The following is a 17,953-nucleotide window of genomic DNA, read 5'->3' on the forward strand; positions in this document are numbered from 1 at the left end:
AATTAAATGCCAAACTACCCTAAGAGGGCTTCCTTGCTTGCAGTGTGTGAACGTAAGTGAAATAATCACAACCCAACAGCAGTTTGCAGAGGAAGCAGTGAGAGGAAGGGTTCCTGCCCATTAGAACAGCCTCTTCACCAACATGAGGCTCCCTCCAGATAGAATCGTAGAATTGAGGAGCTGGAAGGGACCCCCAGGGGCTATCTAGGCCAACCTCGCTCATTTAAAAAGCATCCGTCTTGTTTTAAAGTGAAGGCAGTTTCCCTGAGCGTCAGCATGATATAGTGGTCAGCGTGCTGGATCAGGACCCGGGAGAGCTGGACTCAAATCCCCCACCCTCAACCATAAAGCTCAGTGGGTGACCTTGGGCAGAGACGCTCACAGTCTAACCTCGCAGGATTGTTTGGAGGGTTAATTGCAGAAGAGGACAGCCATGCAAGCCACCGAGTGCTCCTTGGGGGAAAGATTGGATATAAATAAAATATATAAAAAATAAAATCCAGGCATAGCATTCTGTACTCTCCCAAAGAATTCTAACATCCAACACAACTTGGGGCCACCAATTCCAACCTTTCCTTTGGGATTTTTTTGGGGGGTATCAAAGGACAGGCATTCAATTCTTCCAAGTTCTAACACAGCCAAAGCTTCCACTTACAGAAGGATTCTCAACCGTTGCCCCGTTTTTCCAATATTCCATTTATTAGGGTAATTTTTTTTGTATTACAGCACTGTTATCACCCCCAGTGAAGTTCTTCCCACCGTCAGTTTCTGCCCCTCACCAAGATCTACAATCACATTGTCGCGTTTTATTTTTCAGCCTTTCCTCCTACTCCTGGATTAACTTTCAGTTACAGAGACCCGTGTGTTGTTTTTAAAAAAGCAAAACCTTAATAACATTTTTTTAAAAGGAGGATTTACCATAACACCCACCCACTCACGAACTCAAAACAACTCTTTATTTGGCTGGCTATGGGACAAAAATACTGTATGACAAGAAACCCTAAGACGGTAGTTGCAAGAGGACATCCTCAAAGAAAAGATGAAAGGAGTCTAGATAGAAGACAGAGGGGACCCAAGGAGAAGCAGACATTCCTGTAAAGCCTTCCACTATCATCCCTGGCGACATGTGACTTAGGGAAGCAACATCCGCTAATGTGAGGATCTGCCACTGAGCACTGGTTGTGGGGCAGGGGGACTATTTACCTTCAAGCCCCACTGGCAGCCTGGCAAGTCACCGTGGGAAGCAGATGAAGGACTAGAGGGGATCTTCCGAACCAGCAAGGATGCAGAACGCATTCAGCGTAGCAATGGGTCCTTAGCAGGAAACATCAGCCCTAGCCAAAGCTTTTCCCCACCCTGCTGGCAGCATCACGTGAGGGGGAGAAGGCGATGGGGCCATGGGGATAGTGCCCTCCATCATGTTCCCTGCAGCTGGCACTATTGCCTTCCATGTGTTGGAAGGCTCCCTGTGGATTCTAGAATCCTGATCTTCCAGGGTTCTGGATCTCCGGAAAAAGGGGGGGGGGGGTTACATAAGCAGAACAGGCTCTCTGCTGCAGATGTTTGGCTCTCCATCCTGTGGGGAGGCAATGGGGGTGGAGATCCTCAACCGCCTCACCCATGCGAGGAATTTAAATACCCGAGTGGGGCTTAAGAATAGGTAGACCTCTGTGGTTGTGCTGTAAGTTACGGAGGCTTTGTTGCCAAATGCAGGCCTTCAACGTTTTGAAGCGCACCATGCTGGCACTTCCCTGAAGTTTGCAAGATTAAGACGGTTGAGACAGGCTGCTCCCTACAATCTCCCGACCGAGCCTTCGCCTTCAGTCAGACGTGGCCTGTTTGAACTACTCGACTGAACAGAGCCACTTTTCAAGAGATCGCAAGGAGCTGCAATAGGTCGACGCAAGCGCCGGATCTGAAACGATTCCGTTACTACGCAATCTGTCAAGCAGCTGTAAAGATGAAAATGAGTCCCCTGCAACGCTCAAAACACTTTCGCAGCTCGGCTCTCTGTGGATGGCGCCATGTTCTCGTGTACTGATCTGGTTTCAATCTCGCTTTTGTAGCAGGCGCGCATGTGGGATTGCCATTCATCACGGCCTCTTGTTAACAGCTTCCACTACATGTTCTCCACAAAGGGTGTGTGTGAGAGATTCCTTTCTGCTCCTCTCTCAACCCCCTCCTTGTATGGATACCACCTGCTCCCAGGCACTGGGTGGCCTTATGATCCCACAAGTGCCCAGGTATGAAAGGTCTATGGGGACAAGTAGCAAATACTTTTGCCTTCAGATTAGCGTGGAGAGTGCAGAGATACCAGCCGTCTGTGCGCTAAGTTCTGCTGGAAGCAGGAAGAGAGGGGGGGCAATTCTCTCTCACACACAGAGAGAGAAAAAGAGAGAGAGAGAGAGAGAGAGAGAGAGAGAGATGCCCTGAAGCTGAGCCCTTTAGAAAGGCACCTAGGAGGGCCCAACATCAAAGTGCGGCAATTTCAGGTTCAGACGCCAAGATGGGCCTGTCCGCCCTTGCCTTGCTAGCAAAGCAAGCTGGCGAGGACAGTCTGGCTCACACCAAGCAGCGGTTATCACGACAAATGAGGCAGCGGCGGCAGCGGCAGCTTCGAGGCTCAGGTGCAGAAGAGGAGGCAAACACACACGCACACACTCAGTGGCTCAATTCCCCCCACCCAGACAATTTTTATGTACAAATATTTCAGGCAACTTTCCCGCAAAATAAGGTGCCGTCGCAATAAGGCCATCGGGTTAGGCAGCTGAGATCAGAAGAGGCCCGGTGGCGCCAGGCCTGAGATTCTCGCAGCCGAAAGACGTAGGCGCCAGGACCCTCCCTGACGGGTGCCTTTGGCCAAATGGAACGCAGCGAGGGTTGGCTCCCGACTGCCCTCTGCCGCCTCCAAAATTACTGCTCCTCCACGTGGATGATAGTCTCGTTCCCTTCTTCTGGGAGCTGGGGCACGGCGTAGACCAGCGCCTGGTCATTGTCCTGGCAGATGATGGCCACAGCAGCGCCGGCTTCAGGCACAAGAGTGCTGGACTGTAGGCAGGCCTGAGTGAGGGGGAGAACAGAGCGGGAGAGGTTAAGAGGGTCCCCGAAAGAAGCTTCTGGAATATAGTATATGGCGAGCTTAAAAAAATGTTTAACTTTATGAAGAATACAGAAGCTTTTCTACTAGGGATAGCGGACACAGGTATAGCAAGAGAAGATCAGAAAATATCCCTCTATGCCACAGGAGCGGCAAGGATCCTAATTGCTAAAAACTGGAAAAAAAGAAATTGTGCCAACAAAAAAGGAATGGCAAGACAAATTGTTAGAGTATATTGAACTGGCTAGATTAACAGAGGCAATTTGAGACCACACTAGACAAGAGTTTTGAAAAGCATGGGGAAAATGCAGAGAATACTTCACAAAACAGGGCCCTAAAATACATACCGGGACTTGTTTCGATTATTGTGTGCAGGAGACTTTGTGGATATTTAAGTTATAATTAGAAAAATCTTAATAATTATTCATAAAGGATACAGCTTATAAGAAGTAAATAAGGAGGCCCGATACAGGATAAAGGAAGTCTTTTATTTGTTTGTATTGTTGTATGTTATGCTTATTGAATGTTATGTTCACGTTTAATGTGGGTGGCTTTCTGTATTGGGGGAGTTTATGTTATGTTGTAAATAAAACTTCCATTAAAAAATTAAAAAATAAGAGGTTCCCCGACACCTTGTTGGTTTATTCATTTAGGAAAATATCTGCATATCACTGTGTCACTAGATAAATATTCATTTAAGCTGTTTACAGCAATAAAACTGCCAGAAGCAGTGGGGCTTCTGCACACCAGTTGCTGAACACCACAAGAGGGGAAAGGGCTCTCGCACTCGGATCCTGCCTGTGGGCTTCCCATAATAGGCTTCTGATTGGACGCTGAGATAACAGGATGCTGGACTAGGTGGGCCACTGGCCTGATCCAGAAGCGCTCTTCTGCATGCAAAGCAGATGCTCTACTGTGGAGCTATGGTTCATAGAATTACAGAACTGTAGACCTGGAAGGGCTCCAGAGGGCCAACCTCCTGCAATTACAGTGGTGCCTCGCAAGACGAAAATAATCCGTTCCGCGAGTCTCTTCGTCTAGCGGTTTTTTCGTCTTGCGAAGCAACCCTATTAGCGGCTTAGCGCTATTAGCGGTTTAGCAGCTATTAAAGGCTTAGCGGCTAAAAGGCTATTAGCAGCTTAGCGGCTAAAAGGCTATTAGCGGCTTAGAAAAGGGGGGGGGGGAGCGAAAAAAATCGCAAGACTCGCAAGACGTTTCCGTCTTGCGAAGCAAGCCCATAGGGAAAATCGTCTTGCGAAGCGCATCGAAAAACGGAAAACCCTTTCGTCTAGCGGGTTTTTCGTCTTGCGAGGCACCACTGTAAGTGGCCAGTAAGTTGTTGAAATAAATGTACAAGCCAAGACTAGGCAACATGCCGCCCTCCAGATGTTTAAGCAAAACGGGCAGACCTTGCTAAAACTGCAAGGGTGGTTTTGCTGGAGCAGGCCAAAGCGGCTTCGTCTCGTCCGCCATCTCGCTTCTGGATGCGACTGTGAGCTAGACTGCCCCTGAAACTGGAGGCTCCATCATGAATAACAGCTGCAGAACCTTTAGCTCAAGGTTGGGCAGGGGAACAGGAGGAGCATTCAAGACATGCCCCCCTCACCAAGGAAAGAACCCCCCCCACCAAAACCCATGGAAGAGAGACTATCTTTATTATGGGACTGGTATGTCGGAACGGGAAGGGGTGTGTGTGAGCCTCCTTTGTTTCTTTTTGATATATTGCGTATTTGCTACTTTACTTGGCAAATCCCCCTGGAAAGTCTGAAAGTTTGACTTTTAAAATGAGGCTTCATTTTAAACTGCATTTTAACCTGTATTTTAAATTGTTTTTTTTTCTTTTTCTTTTTTTCCTTATGTTTTTACTGAAATTTTATTGATGTTAGCCACCCTGAGCCCGGCTCTGCCCAGGGAATAAATAAATATTATTATTATTATTATTATTATTATTATTATTATTATTATTATTATTATTATTATTACCAATTGATTATGTACACAAGCGAGATGGTACTGTACTGTGATACTGATATAATTTTGATCTAATTATTAACTGTGTGGATATATGAATTTGCAATTAATTTTGATGGACTGTTAAGAGCGGAAGATAGGAATTGAGGCTTCTAGCCAAAGTACAGGCTTATCTGTTCTGGTATGAGATGAAACAAAGAGGCCTGGAACAATGGGCAGGAAGCCAGATTTCCTCCATTTTGGGACGTGTCGTATTGGATAATACAGGCATGGAGAAGTGAAAGTGAAAGACATGGAAGAAAATAAACACCCACACAGAAACATACTGTTTTGATATAACTTGCTTGCGGGACGAACTCAGAGGCTGTCAAAACGAACGAAGGATTAACATTGGATTGATTTATGAGAACCGCATGGACTAATTAAGAAAGCAGTGCAAATGTGAGGTGATGGCAATCCTCCAGCCCCAGAGCATGGGAAGTCAAACAAAGTTTTATGATTTCGCTTAATATTTGGAATGTTTTATTATTTTATAATTCGGAATGTTTTTAACGTGGCCTTTATTGGATTAAACGGCCTCGGTCCTGTATACCTGAAGGAGTGTCTCCACCCCCATCGTTCAGCCCGGACAATAAGGTCCAGCCCTGAGGGCCTTCTGGCAGTTCCCTCCCTGCGAGAAGTGAGGTTGCAGGGAACCAGGCAGAGGGCCTTCTCGGTGGTGGCGCCCGCCCTGTGGAACGCCCTCCCCGCAGATGTCAAGGAAGTTTTTGATGTTTGATGTATTTATTGTGTTTTTAATATTCTATTGGGAGTTGCCCAAAGTGGCTGGGGAAACTCAGCCAGATGGGCAGGGTATAAATAATTTATTATTATTATTATTATTATTATTATTATTATTATTATTATTATTATTTTGGAAAACTTATGTGTGTGTGTTTTAAAAAGAACCCCCTGCCACAAAACCCATTACTTACCTCCCTCGATTATTTCAAGGTTCTTCCCTTTTATATATATTCCCAACCGCCCCCTGTACCCATGAGGCTTAGAAGCTTCCTGCTTAAAGAGGAAAACGCAGAAGCTGAGAAATCCCGGGGGACCTGATCTCCGACCCGCGCTCGCCTCTCTGCGTTTCCCAGCTGCGGCCCAAGGAGACCAGCCGCCCTGCAAAGCCAGCTTACCATTTCCAGCAGCTTCAGCTTCTCCTCGGACACCAGGTTCTCCTTCCGCAGCTGCTCCACCACCCCTTCCATGGCCTCCAGCTTCGCGCAGTGCCGGCGGTGCCTCTGCTGGAGAACCTTCACCTTCTTCTGAAGGCCCATCACCACCTCCACGAGCTCCGAGGTCGCCCCCTCCTGCTTGTGGTAGCGGTGCTCCTCCAGCTGCTCCTCCAAGGACTCGGCTGAGCTCAGCTCCTCCAGCTTCTCCTCTTCCGCCGGGGGGGCCTTCGGAGGCGCCTGGTTGGAGACGATGGGGACGGTGGAGACAATGGGGAGGCTCAGGGCGGAGGACAGCACCGTCTCTGGGGGGGTCACGCCGGAAGAGGCGGCGGCCGTGATGGGCGCCGTCGGGATGGTCTCAAAGTACGCCACCACCTCGGCGGGCGGCTCCTGCAGGGAGCGCAGGACGGCGGCGGCGGCGGGGTCAGTCTCCAGAAACGGCTCAATGGAGACATTCTCGATGATGAGCGCCCCTTGCTCCGTCGCCATGGCTGGGTCGGTCATCAGGGCCTGCAGCGGGGGCTGGTTGGCAGCCGCCACCACCTCGCAGGGCACGGCCACCTCTGCAGAAAAGGGCTCAGAGGCCCCCCTGGACGAGCCTGGCGTAGCTTGTAGGGTCGCCGGCGGCAGTGAGGCCAAGAGGTCAACCACCTGCTGCTCCACCCGGTCCGGGAGAGGCTGGCTGGCATCAACCGGGGAAGACACAGTCAGCGTCACGGCCTTGAGGGGCTCCACGATTTGGACCAAAGGCAGCAGGTTCACAGCCCCGCCCAAGGGCCCTGAGAGGGCAGGGAAGTCTGAGGCAGAGGACTGGGTCTCCACGTAGATTGGGGCAGCTGCCACGCTGGGGTCAATGGCGATGGCAAGCGTTTCCAGGGAGTTTGGCTCGGGGCAGCTTATGGCTTGGGGTGCCGGCATGCTCCTCTCCCCTTGGAATTCAATGATGAGCTTCTTAGCTGGGACATCGGAGGAAGTCCTGGCCGGGTTTTCCCTCTTCTGCAAAAGCGAAAGCAGACAAATGAGCAGCTGTCCTTGCAAGATAATAAATAATAATACCCCGCCCCTCCCGGTTCAAAAAAACGGGCTCAGGGCAGCTAACAACAAATCTAAAACACTTAATTGATGCAACAAAAGCAGCATAAAATACAGTATAAAACATGAATAACAATAAATTCAGAGTTCAAAAATCAATTTAGGGGGGAAATCCATCCAATAAACATAAGATGATCACCAGGGCTAGCTGGCTGAATTAGTCCTATTTGGGCCTGTAAGGAGACCAGGGGAGAATTAGCTGTGGCATCCCAGAGCGGGGGATCTTCATAAAAAGGGGAGGGGGAGGGAAGGGAGGGAGGGAGGTGTGCAGGGCTACCGATTCCCACACAAGGTGAGCTAGACAAGAGGAGGCCCTGAACCCCACACTGCGTTCCGTTACCGGAAAAATCTGAGGGCTCCCTTGGACAAAACAAAGACACCAACCAGGATAACATGGAGCAAACCAGCAGCCTGTAGGCTTGGCCTTTATTGATCTGTTGCAACAGGGTGTTCCCCTCACTTGCAGGAGAGAGGAAAGGCACAGAAAAAATGGTGTGCAACGCCTTATAAAAACTTTTGAAATTCCCACCCTGTAGGTCAAGACCACCCCCAGAAACATCATACATACATCACAGAAAGGAGGGGTTGAGGGAGGGGTGGTGGTGGTAACCTGAGTGTCCTGTCACCTGGCTGGTTCCTCCTTTCCCCCTCCCCATGAGTCATTTTCTGAAGACAAAAGGTAGTCGCAGTTTCCTGCCCCCTGAGGGGGAATCCAATCACTGTTCTTTTGTTATAGTCCGTGTTGAATCCACTCGTGTATGCAGTCCCTTGTGTTGTTGATGGTCTTCTGTCTGAGACCATCAGGGTTGGCATAGCAACTGGGCAGGGCTCCTGTGGATGTACTGGGATGTTCAAGGGATTATGGCTGGCCTGTATCAAACCTTCCCCATTTTGTAGTCCTTCCTTCATGGAGTAAAATAAAAGTGGAACAGTGCAAATCTGATGTATGGTTGATTTTTCTATGAATTCATAACAGAAGCGTAGTGTATGTAGTGTGTGAGTGTGTGTGAAGTTTGTACAAACTGAATGATTGGGGGGGGGGTGTTCCCTGCTACACTTCCCCTTGTTTTTAAAGTGCCTGATATTTCCTAGGAGCTGTGCAAAGATGGTAAGAACACCCCACAGCCTTTGCTCACAGGTTTAGTCTAAGAGGCAAGACACAGATTGAAAAATAGATGAGAGAACAGGGGAAGAAGCACATTCAAGCACTAACCACAAAAAGTCTTGTGGTGCCTTAAAATAGACTGAACAGATTTATTGCGGCTTAAGACAGATACACAAATTGCAAACATGTGCTGGATTATGGAGTGCGCTGGATTATGGAGAAAGCTAGAGAGTTCCAGAAAGACATCTACTTCTGCTTCATTGACTATGCAAAAGCCTTTGACTGTGTTGACCACAGCAAACTATGGCAAGTTCTTAAAGAAATGGGAGTGCCTGATCACCTCATCTGTCTCCTGAGAAATCTCTATGTGGGACAAGAAGCTACAGTTAGAACTGGATATGGAACAACTGATTGGTTCAAAATTGGGAAAGGAGTACGACAAGGCTGTATATTGTCCCCCTGCTTATTTAACTTATATGCAGAATTCATCATGCGAAAGGCTGGGCTGGATGAATCCCAAGCCGGAATTAAGATCGCCGGAAGAAATATCAACAACCTCAGATATGCAGATGACACAACCTTGATGGCAGAAAGTGAGGAGGAATTAAAGAACCTTTTATTGAGGGTGAAAGAGGAGAGCGCAAAATATGGTCTGAAGCTCAACATCAAAAAAACGAAGATCATGGCCACTGGTCCCATCACCTCCTGGCAAATAGAAGGGGAAGAAATGGAGGCAGTGAGAGATTTTATTTTCTTGGGCTCCATGATCACTGCAGATGGTGACAGCAGTCACGAAATTAAAAGACGCCTGCTCCTTGGGAGAAAGGCGATGGCAAATCTAGACAACATCTTAAAAAGTAGAGACATCACCTTACCAACAAAGGTCCGTATAGTTAAAGCCATGGTTTTCCCAGTAGTGATGTATGGAAGTGAGAGCTGGACCATAAAGAAGGCTGATCGCCGAAGAATTGATGCTTTTGAATTATGGTGCTGGAGGAGACTCTTGAGAGTCCCATGGACTGCAAGAAGATCAAACGCATCCATTCTTAAGGAAATCAGACCTGAGTGCTCACTGGAAGGACAGATCGTGAAGTTGAGGCTCCAATACTTTGGCCACCTCATGAGAAGAGAAGACTCCCTGGAAAAGACCCTGATGTTGGGAAAGATGGAGGGCACAAGGAGAAGGGGACGACAGAGGATGAGATGGTTGGATAGTGTTCTCGAAGCTACAAACATGAGCCTGACCAAACTGCGGGAGGCGGTGGAAGACAGGAGTGCCTGGCATGCTCTGGTCCATGGGGTCACGAAGAGTCGGACACGACTAAACGACTAAACAACAACAACAACAAGACAGATACAACGTGACCCGGAAGTGTCTCCGGACAGCGCTGGCCCCCGGCCTCTTGAGTGAGATGGGCGCACAACCCTAGAGTCTGTCAAGACTGGCCCATATGGGCAGGGGTACCTTTACTTTTACCTTTAAGACAGATACAAGACGAACAACAACAACAATTAAAAAAAAAACCAATGTGTTGGGCCACAAGACTCTCTGATGCAACAGACGAGCACTGCAACCAACGCGAATGGCTTTAAGAGAAGATTGATGGAGGACAGGCCTAGTTCTGGCTACTAGCCATTATGGCTCTGCTGATCCACCACAGCTGGGAGGCAACAATTGCTTCTGAATATCAGTTGCTGGAAACAACAGGAGGAGAACATGCTCTTGTGCTTGAAATCCTGCTTGCATTTGGTTGTCCGCTGTGAGAACAGGATGCTGGGCTACAGGGGCCATCGGCCTGGTCCAGAAGGCTCTTATGTTCTTTGGAAATTCAAGGACTAGCTCAGGCACCCCCAAACTCAACCCTTCAGCTGTTTTGGGACTACAATTCCCATCATCCCTGACCACTGGTCCTGTGAGCTAGGGAGGATGGGAATTGTAGTCCCAAAACAGCTGGAGGGCAGAGTTTGAGGAAGCCTGCACTAGCTCTACGTAAAGCTACATCAACGCCTCATGCCCTGAATAGAATGGTTTCTGAGAAACCAAAGGGCGACTTATTCATGTGATTTCTTATCTGCCCTTTACCCAGGGGTAGGTTACGGTGATAAAATATATAATTGGCCCCAGCAGAGCCAATGGAGGGGGGGGTGGTCTCCCAGCCTTTCCCCTTCCTCTGCTGCATCCAGGTGGTGGGGGCTGCTAGCAGAAGACCATTCCTGACCACATCTAGGCTGCTGGATTGCTGCATTGCTACAATGCCAGAGGGGGCGAAGAACTTTGGTGTGAGCTGGAAGCGCCCAGTCCAAATGCCACCAGAGCTACAAACTCAGCAGGCAGCCAATCCGTTCTTATACATCATACATTTAGAGCACATGACTTCTCCCAAAGTATCCTGGGCACTGTGGTCTGTTACAGGGGCTGCGAAGAGATAAACTACATTTCCCAGGATTCGTTGGCGGAGATAATGTGCTTTAAATATGTGGTGTATCTGCAGACCCCGTCATCCCATACTGTTTGAGGACAGTGACCAGGAATCCATGTGTTTTGTCTGGCCTTTGGAGAAGAGTTTGCCACCACCTCCGTCCCAGCCAAATTCACGCTGTGCTTTTGCCTCTGAGGGCAGCATGACCACATGGGACAGAGCTGCCGCCTGCCTGTCATATGGTGCTTCAGAAAGCAAGACACCCAACTGACATCTGGGAGATGGCTTTGCCTTTCTTCTAGATAGTCAGTAAGGCCTTGACAATAATGTTGCAGAGGTTTTCATTAGGGATAGCTGAAAATGTGTAGCTTAGGCACTGAAAGAGCACTATTTAGAGGCTAAGCATTATCAGCCAGATGATACTCCTTCTCTCCAGTTTTAGGACTCTTACTCCAGGCCACCCATTACAGGAGCCCACAGAGGAAAGTGGGGGGGGGGGGGGACAGGGGAGAGAGACCAAAACATGCCATCAGTCTGCAGCACAGGAAGAGATGAGAAAGCTGCGCCGCTCAGTTAGCTCTGCTCCTCTCCCTCAGCCATTTTATATTTAAGCTGGTCACTTATAATAACTGCGTAAACTTAAGAACCAAGGCCTCTTCGCTTGCCTACCCTAGCTCTTTTCCATTTTGTGTCCCGTTATTAAGATTGTAAGCCTGTGGGGCAGGGACCGTTTTGTTCATCACTCATCTCACACGAGCCAAAGAGCCAGGTAAAAGTGTTTCAAATAAACGCAGACATTTGTACAATGCTGCAGCATGTGGAGTGCAGAACCCGAGTAACCAAGGAGAAGATCAGGGCATCATTCTACACTCAGGGCTTTGGTCCCTCTTCAGCCAGCCTTTGATCTCCACCTGACATAGACCAGTGTTTAGGACACGTGGCTTTAACTGCTTTAACACACAGCAGTTATTACCCTCAAAACATGCTCCCAGTAGTGGAATATACACAAATCCACCTCTTAACCCAATACTCTGCGGTGTTTATTATTCTGTGTTACAAATCACATGGCAAAGGTTTGTTTGCTCTCGGATCCAAGTCCAAGGTGCTGCGCAGCTGAGATATATACATATAGCAGCCACCGGGGAGGGGGGGGCGCAGTTCTAGAAAGCAGGCTGCATCTAACTAATGTCATCAGCATAAACAGTTTGTGAGAGCAAAGTGGCATGCAAGGATCCAGTACAGGCTGAACTTCTGTCATTAGCAAAAGTAGAGAGATTTAACATAGGATAATAACATGACCAGGCCCACTCTGAAGTTTAACCAGCCGTCTGCTGTGGGTTTGTCGGCTGCTAAATTTGAGCGCACGACCAAAATGACATTGATATCAGGCTGGCACTTTCCCTTGCTAGAAACATTTGTGCTTAGACAAGCCTACCCAGGTGTTTAGAAAGCCGATGCAAGTTTTAATCTGTTTTTAGTCTATTGTTGTTTCAACTTTCTGAAAGTCTTACACTCTTTTTTGTTAATTTTGATACATTTTTTGTAAACTGCTTTGAGGATCCCCCCATTTTACAATCAAGCAGTGTATACATTTTATGAAATACAATTGAAAAAAACACTCTTTGGCTACCAGCTCGCTTTTTTCTTTCACTGCTGTAACCCACCCTGAGCATCTCCTCCAGAAAAGGCTCCAGTTCCAAACAGATTTGATTTAAATGCTATGTTAGGGCCAAGGAGCCTTTTTCAGCCCAGGGGCCATGTTGCTTAAGGAGCAGCCTCCTGGGTGGGGGCTGTGTGCCAGAGGCAGACCTGTCCAAAGGCAAACATGGGCACCCAGCAAAAACATCAGCTGGGGAAATGGCAATTCTCCAACATACTTTCTTGGCAGGTGACCAGCCACTCACCAGCGAGCCTTCTGAGGTCTGGAAGATGGTGGGAACAGCGTCAGGCTTCAGGAAGCGCGCCCCCCACCGGTATTCAAAACAGGACGGGGCAAAGTGCTCGCTGCACAAGTGCTGGTGCTTCGTCGGGACCCACTTTTCCTGGTTCATCTGGGAGAGCCATTGCTGGAGACGGTCAGGATTGTGCAGAGGAAACCTGTGTGGAGGAGTGAATAAATGCCAAAGTCTGCACACCTGTAGCTGAAATAAGTGCATGTTCCTCCCCTCTTTGGCCCAGGCCTCCATTCCCCTCCAGGTCACCTGTGGCCTCCCTAATTTTTTCTCTAGCATGTAAGTCTCTTGGGAAGGGACCTGTCCTTTCGCCAGGGGTGTCTGGTGTCTACCGGGACAGAAGGCAGGAAGACCTACAGAAGGCAGAGGTAACAAATTCTGGTTTTGCCCCCATCCTTCTCCCTGCTGAGTTTTACAAGGACAATGCTAAGACTAAAGAAGATGCAGTTGGCAAAGCAGTGCCACCCTATGGCTTGGATTTAAGACAGAAGACAGGCAGGTGGTGGCTGAGGGCAGACTAAGGTGGGGCAAAACTATACCTGCCCTTATGGGCCAGCCTCTGCCTGCTGCCTTTTGGTCTTTTTAAGGCAGCACGTGCATGGCTGGTGCCAAATAAATAAATATACTGACACACCTGAGCACCCTTTTGTCGAACACATACAGTGGTACCTCGGGTTAAGAACTTAATTCATGCTCAAGGTCTAAGCTTTTCTTAACCTGAGACAACACTTTAGCTAATGGGGCCTCCCACTGCTGCCGCGCTGTCGCCATGCAATTTCTGTTCTCATCCTGAAGCAAAGTTCTTAACCTGAAGCACTATTTCTAGGTTAGCGGAGTTTGTAACCTGAAGCATCTGTAACCTGAGGTACCATTGTACATAGTACGATGTGGGGCACCCCCATTTTACAAGGGAGACATACACACCTCAACAGTCAAATGAGAGAAGCTGAGTGACTGAATATCCAATCCCTTTACTTTTTATTTAAAAAGCAGCCACAGGGTGTACAAGTGTGAATCAGATCAGAATCGTAGGCCCTGCACCACGCTCTACCTTTAGAAAACACTCACGACACACTTTCACCTCCAAAAAATTCTGTGCGCTGCAATTCACCCCTCACAGAGTTATACTTCTCAGCAACCCATAACAATCTGCAATGCCCAGAATTCTTTGGGGGAAAGAATGTTCTCTCAATGTACTTTAAAGGCGTAGGTATGTACACAGCCTTAGTCCTGGGGAAAGGATACTGCTTTCCTGACCCTGCCCTGCTTCCAGCAAGGTAAATTCCCCCCCTGGAAAAATGAGGTGGGAGGAAGATTTACATTGGGAAAATAGAAAGGCGGGGGCAGAGAGAGGATGATTAAACTATTCTCCCCCAGGGCTCAGGGCTAATGTCCATATCTAGTCCCACCCTGCACTTCCAAAAGAAATGCAAAAAGCAACAACAACCCCACCCATCCGGCTCTCCTATCACCAACGTCTGATCTAGTTTGGCTTGTCTCCTATTATCAAGGAGAGAGTGAATTAAGTAGCCTTAGCAACTACTGAGTGGCTTTAGAAACGCAGCTACTCAAGATTTAAGAAGGAGGAAGATAACAGGAGGGTGAAGCAATCTGGAGGCTGCCTGAAAGAATACTTTGAGAAGGGGGGGGGGGCTCTTCACTATCCATTCAAGAGCCAACCCCCAAGGTTAACCTTCCGTATCTGAAGCTCTAGAAATGAAAGACTAAATAATAATGTACCCATATCTTGTTTTTCTGCAAAAACGGACAACCAAAGCGGCTTGAGATGCATGCGACATGACCGTGTTACAAAGCATAAACACATATTCAGGTTCCTCTTTCTGGCTTCCTCAGGTTGGGTGGAAAGAAATAAAACCAATGTGGTGGAAGTCGTGGACGCTGCTTACTAGGAAGTGAAATTCGAGGAAAAGTACTGGGACGTCCTTCCTTCCAAGGACCACAGTCTTAAAAACAAATTATAATATACATGCCGGTGTTGACATGTTGAGCTTGGCAGGCCTGAGTTAAGCCAGTTACACCAACCTGGTGCCTGCGACGACCCCCACGCAATTTTGGGCTACAATTCCTAATGGGGTTGTAGCCAAAAACACCTGAGGCTGGCACCTGGTTGGCAAAGGCGGACTTAACGGGATGTCATGCAAACAAGACAGCAACTTATCTAGGCTACAGCCGGGAGTCGATGCAGGGTGGAACGCCCTCTTATCAGATGTTAAGGAGGTGAGCAACCATATAACCATTTACAGATAGGTAGCCGTGTCGGTCTGCCATAGTCAAAACAAAAAAAATTCCTTCCAGTAGCACCTTAAAGACCAACTAAGTTAGTTCTTGGTATGAGCTTTCGTGTGCATGCACACGAAAGCTCATACCAAGAACTAACTTAGTTGGTCTTTAAGGTGCTACTGGAAGGAACATATAACCATTAGAAGACATCTGAAGGCAGCCCTGTAGAGAGAAGCTTTTTAATATGCAATGTTTTTATATGTATGTTGGTAGCTGCACAGAGCGCTGGGGCAACCTGGTCAGATAGGCGGGGTACAATTAACAAAATAATGATGATGATGATTTGAAGCATTGGTCTTCAACTGGTGGGCTGGAACCCACCAATGGGTCATGGCCTGATCCAGGGCTGGTGGAAACAGGGGCACCAACTAAAATATATGGAGAAAGATTAAGAAATGGGACCCCAAACGTGTGGCTCCTGGGTCCGGGAAAGTTGCCCGATTTAAAGCACCCACAACCAGGGGGGGTCCCCCTATCCCCCCCACCCCCCACACCTTTAGGGGGTGCCCTCCCCACTTCCTTGGCTTCCCCACGTGCAGGCAGGGCCAGATTGAGGTTTGATGCGGCCCTCAGCTCCTGAAGGAAATGGGGTCCTTTACATGTCCAGCTGTCCTTTGTCCACAACAAATTGCTGCTGTTTTTTGTGTTGAATATACGCTATACAGTGGTACCTTGGGTTAAGTACGTAATTCGTTCCGGAGGTCGAATATGGTTTTGAGATTTTAAAATATTAAGCAGCTTAGAAATGTGTTTAATTAGTAAACAGGCTTTCTCAGCAGCCCACCCTGTTTATTCCCACAAAACTTTGCACGCAGTTGCCTCAAACGCTGTTGCATCTGCTGCAGATTTTGCAATGGCCCCGTTGTGTCCTAGTCGCACTACAGTCGTACCTCGGGTTAAGAACTCATTCTGGAGGTCCATTCTTAACCTGAAACTGTTTTTAACCTGAAGCACCACTTTAGCTAGTGGGGCCTCCTGCTGCCACCGTGCGATTTCTGTTCTCATCCTGAAGCAAAGTTCTTAACCCGAGGTATTATTTCTGGGTTAGCGGAGTCTGTAACCTGAAGCGTCTGTAACCCGAGGTACCACTGTATATGGTAATTTATGGACTTCATAGGTATCTCAAGCTATTGGCACATCACAAAATATGTATTTTATCAAAGTAATTCTTGAACTGAAATACAATTAAGAAGAAGTCTATTGATAGTGAAACACAATTAAGAAGTAGTATATTAATAGTCTTGATGCCAGGTCTTGACGGAATCACATTAATGTACTATAAGAACCTGGAAGAGGTAATCCTCCCTATATTACATAGAATAATGAATAATATACTGGGAGGGGAAGATACACCACAATCATGGAAAGAAGCACTGATCACTCTAATCCCGAAACACGGAGTGGGCAGACATGAAAAACAAAATATGTATTTTATCAAAGTAGTTGTTGAACTGAAATACAATTAAGAAGAAGTCTACTAACAGCGAAACACAATTAAGAAGTAGTATATTAATAGGGAAATTATTACTAAGCTCTAACTCAAAATGATTTTTTATTCGTAGCAAACTGAATAATGCAAACGCATTGGCATTGGGCAATTAACAAATAATAATAATAATAATAATAATAATAATAATAACTTCCTTGAGAAACACAATTTACAAAGACTCCTAATTTTGGGGGGGGGGCAAATAAATCCGGCCCTGGCTTCGCGCGCGCCCCGTTCCTCCCCCCCCCGTGTCGTCACAACGCTGCCCCGCGACGTCACAACCCCCCCGCGTTCTTGTTTTCCCCGGTGACGTCACGCCCCGTCTCCCCCCCAAACTCCCCCCTCCCCCCAAAAGTTGACTGACTTGTAGAAGCTGAGGCGCCGGTTGTCGGTCCGCGGCTCCCTGGCCGAGTTGCAGCAGTTGGGCGCCCGGCAGTACTTGGTCATGGCCGACGCCTCCTCCTCCGCTCTCTCCTCGCTTCCCTCACGCGGCCTCGGCAGCACCTGTGGAGAAGGAGACGCAGCAGCGCCCGGCGGTTGTTGACGTCGCGGCGTCAGCGCCTCCCTCCTTCGGGTCCCTCCTCCCGACCCGTAGACTCCGCCCTCGCGCACGCGCGTCCGGGGCCCGGGAAGCCGGCATCGCTCCCGGAGTGGGAACGTAGAGATAGGAAAAAATCAGAGAACCTGCGGGTGGGGGCAACGCGGGTGAGACCGTGGAGATAGGGAAATGGCGGCCCACCCCAATGGCAGGCTGGGAATATTTCACTGGGGAGCAGGTCTTCCTCCCTCCAATCAGTGGCTCTCAAGCTGGGCACATGCTGTTGGACTACAACTCCCATCATGCCTGAGCTCTGGCCTTGCTAGCTAGGGGTGATGGGAGTTGTAGTTCAGCAATATCTGGGGTCCCACAGGTTGAGAGTCCAAGAAGCCAAGAGAGGAGCGGCTGTTTTCCCCCCACTTGGGATTTTATTTCGTTTGGGGAAATTAATAATAAAATAATAATAATTATTATTCTTATTTATACCCCGCCCATTTGGCTGGCTTTTCCCAGCCACTCTGGGCGGCTTCCAACAAAATATTAAAAATACATCAAACATTAAAAACTTCCCTTAACAGGAAACATGGGATTCACTTTTAATTCTCTTCACTTCACGTGCCCTTTCTGCCTATCGCTTTCCTATGCTTCTCTTTCTTGCAGAAAGTGGTTCTGAGAAGTTTGCCAACGTTTTCAAAGTTTGTAAACTGGTACGTTGTCCTACGTTTAGAGAAAGAGCTCCTGTTTTGGGGGTGCGGGAGAAAGACCGCTGCT

The 17,953-nt window shown here is 48.2% G+C and overlaps 1 protein-coding gene across 1 annotated transcript; it reads right to left on the reverse strand.

The window, feature by feature from the left end:
- Nucleotides 1–676: 676 nt before the first annotated feature.
- On the reverse strand, nucleotides 677–17,226 carry THAP8 (THAP domain containing 8). Its single transcript, XM_077932423.1, has 4 exons — nucleotides 17,009–17,226; nucleotides 12,807–12,999; nucleotides 6,247–7,281; nucleotides 677–3,060 (listed from the first exon to the last, which is right to left on the reverse strand). The coding sequence occupies exons 1-4, from the start codon at nucleotides 17,089–17,091 to the stop codon at nucleotides 2,914–2,916; spliced, it is 1,458 nt and encodes a 485-aa protein (XP_077788549.1). The 5' UTR covers nucleotides 17,092–17,226; the 3' UTR covers nucleotides 677–2,913.
- Nucleotides 17,227–17,953: the final 727 nt, after the last annotated feature.

Source organism: Podarcis muralis, chromosome 7 (assembly GCF_964188315.1).
Source record: "Podarcis muralis chromosome 7, rPodMur119.hap1.1, whole genome shotgun sequence".
Classification (NCBI taxonomy): domain Eukaryota; kingdom Metazoa; phylum Chordata; class Lepidosauria; order Squamata; family Lacertidae; genus Podarcis; species Podarcis muralis.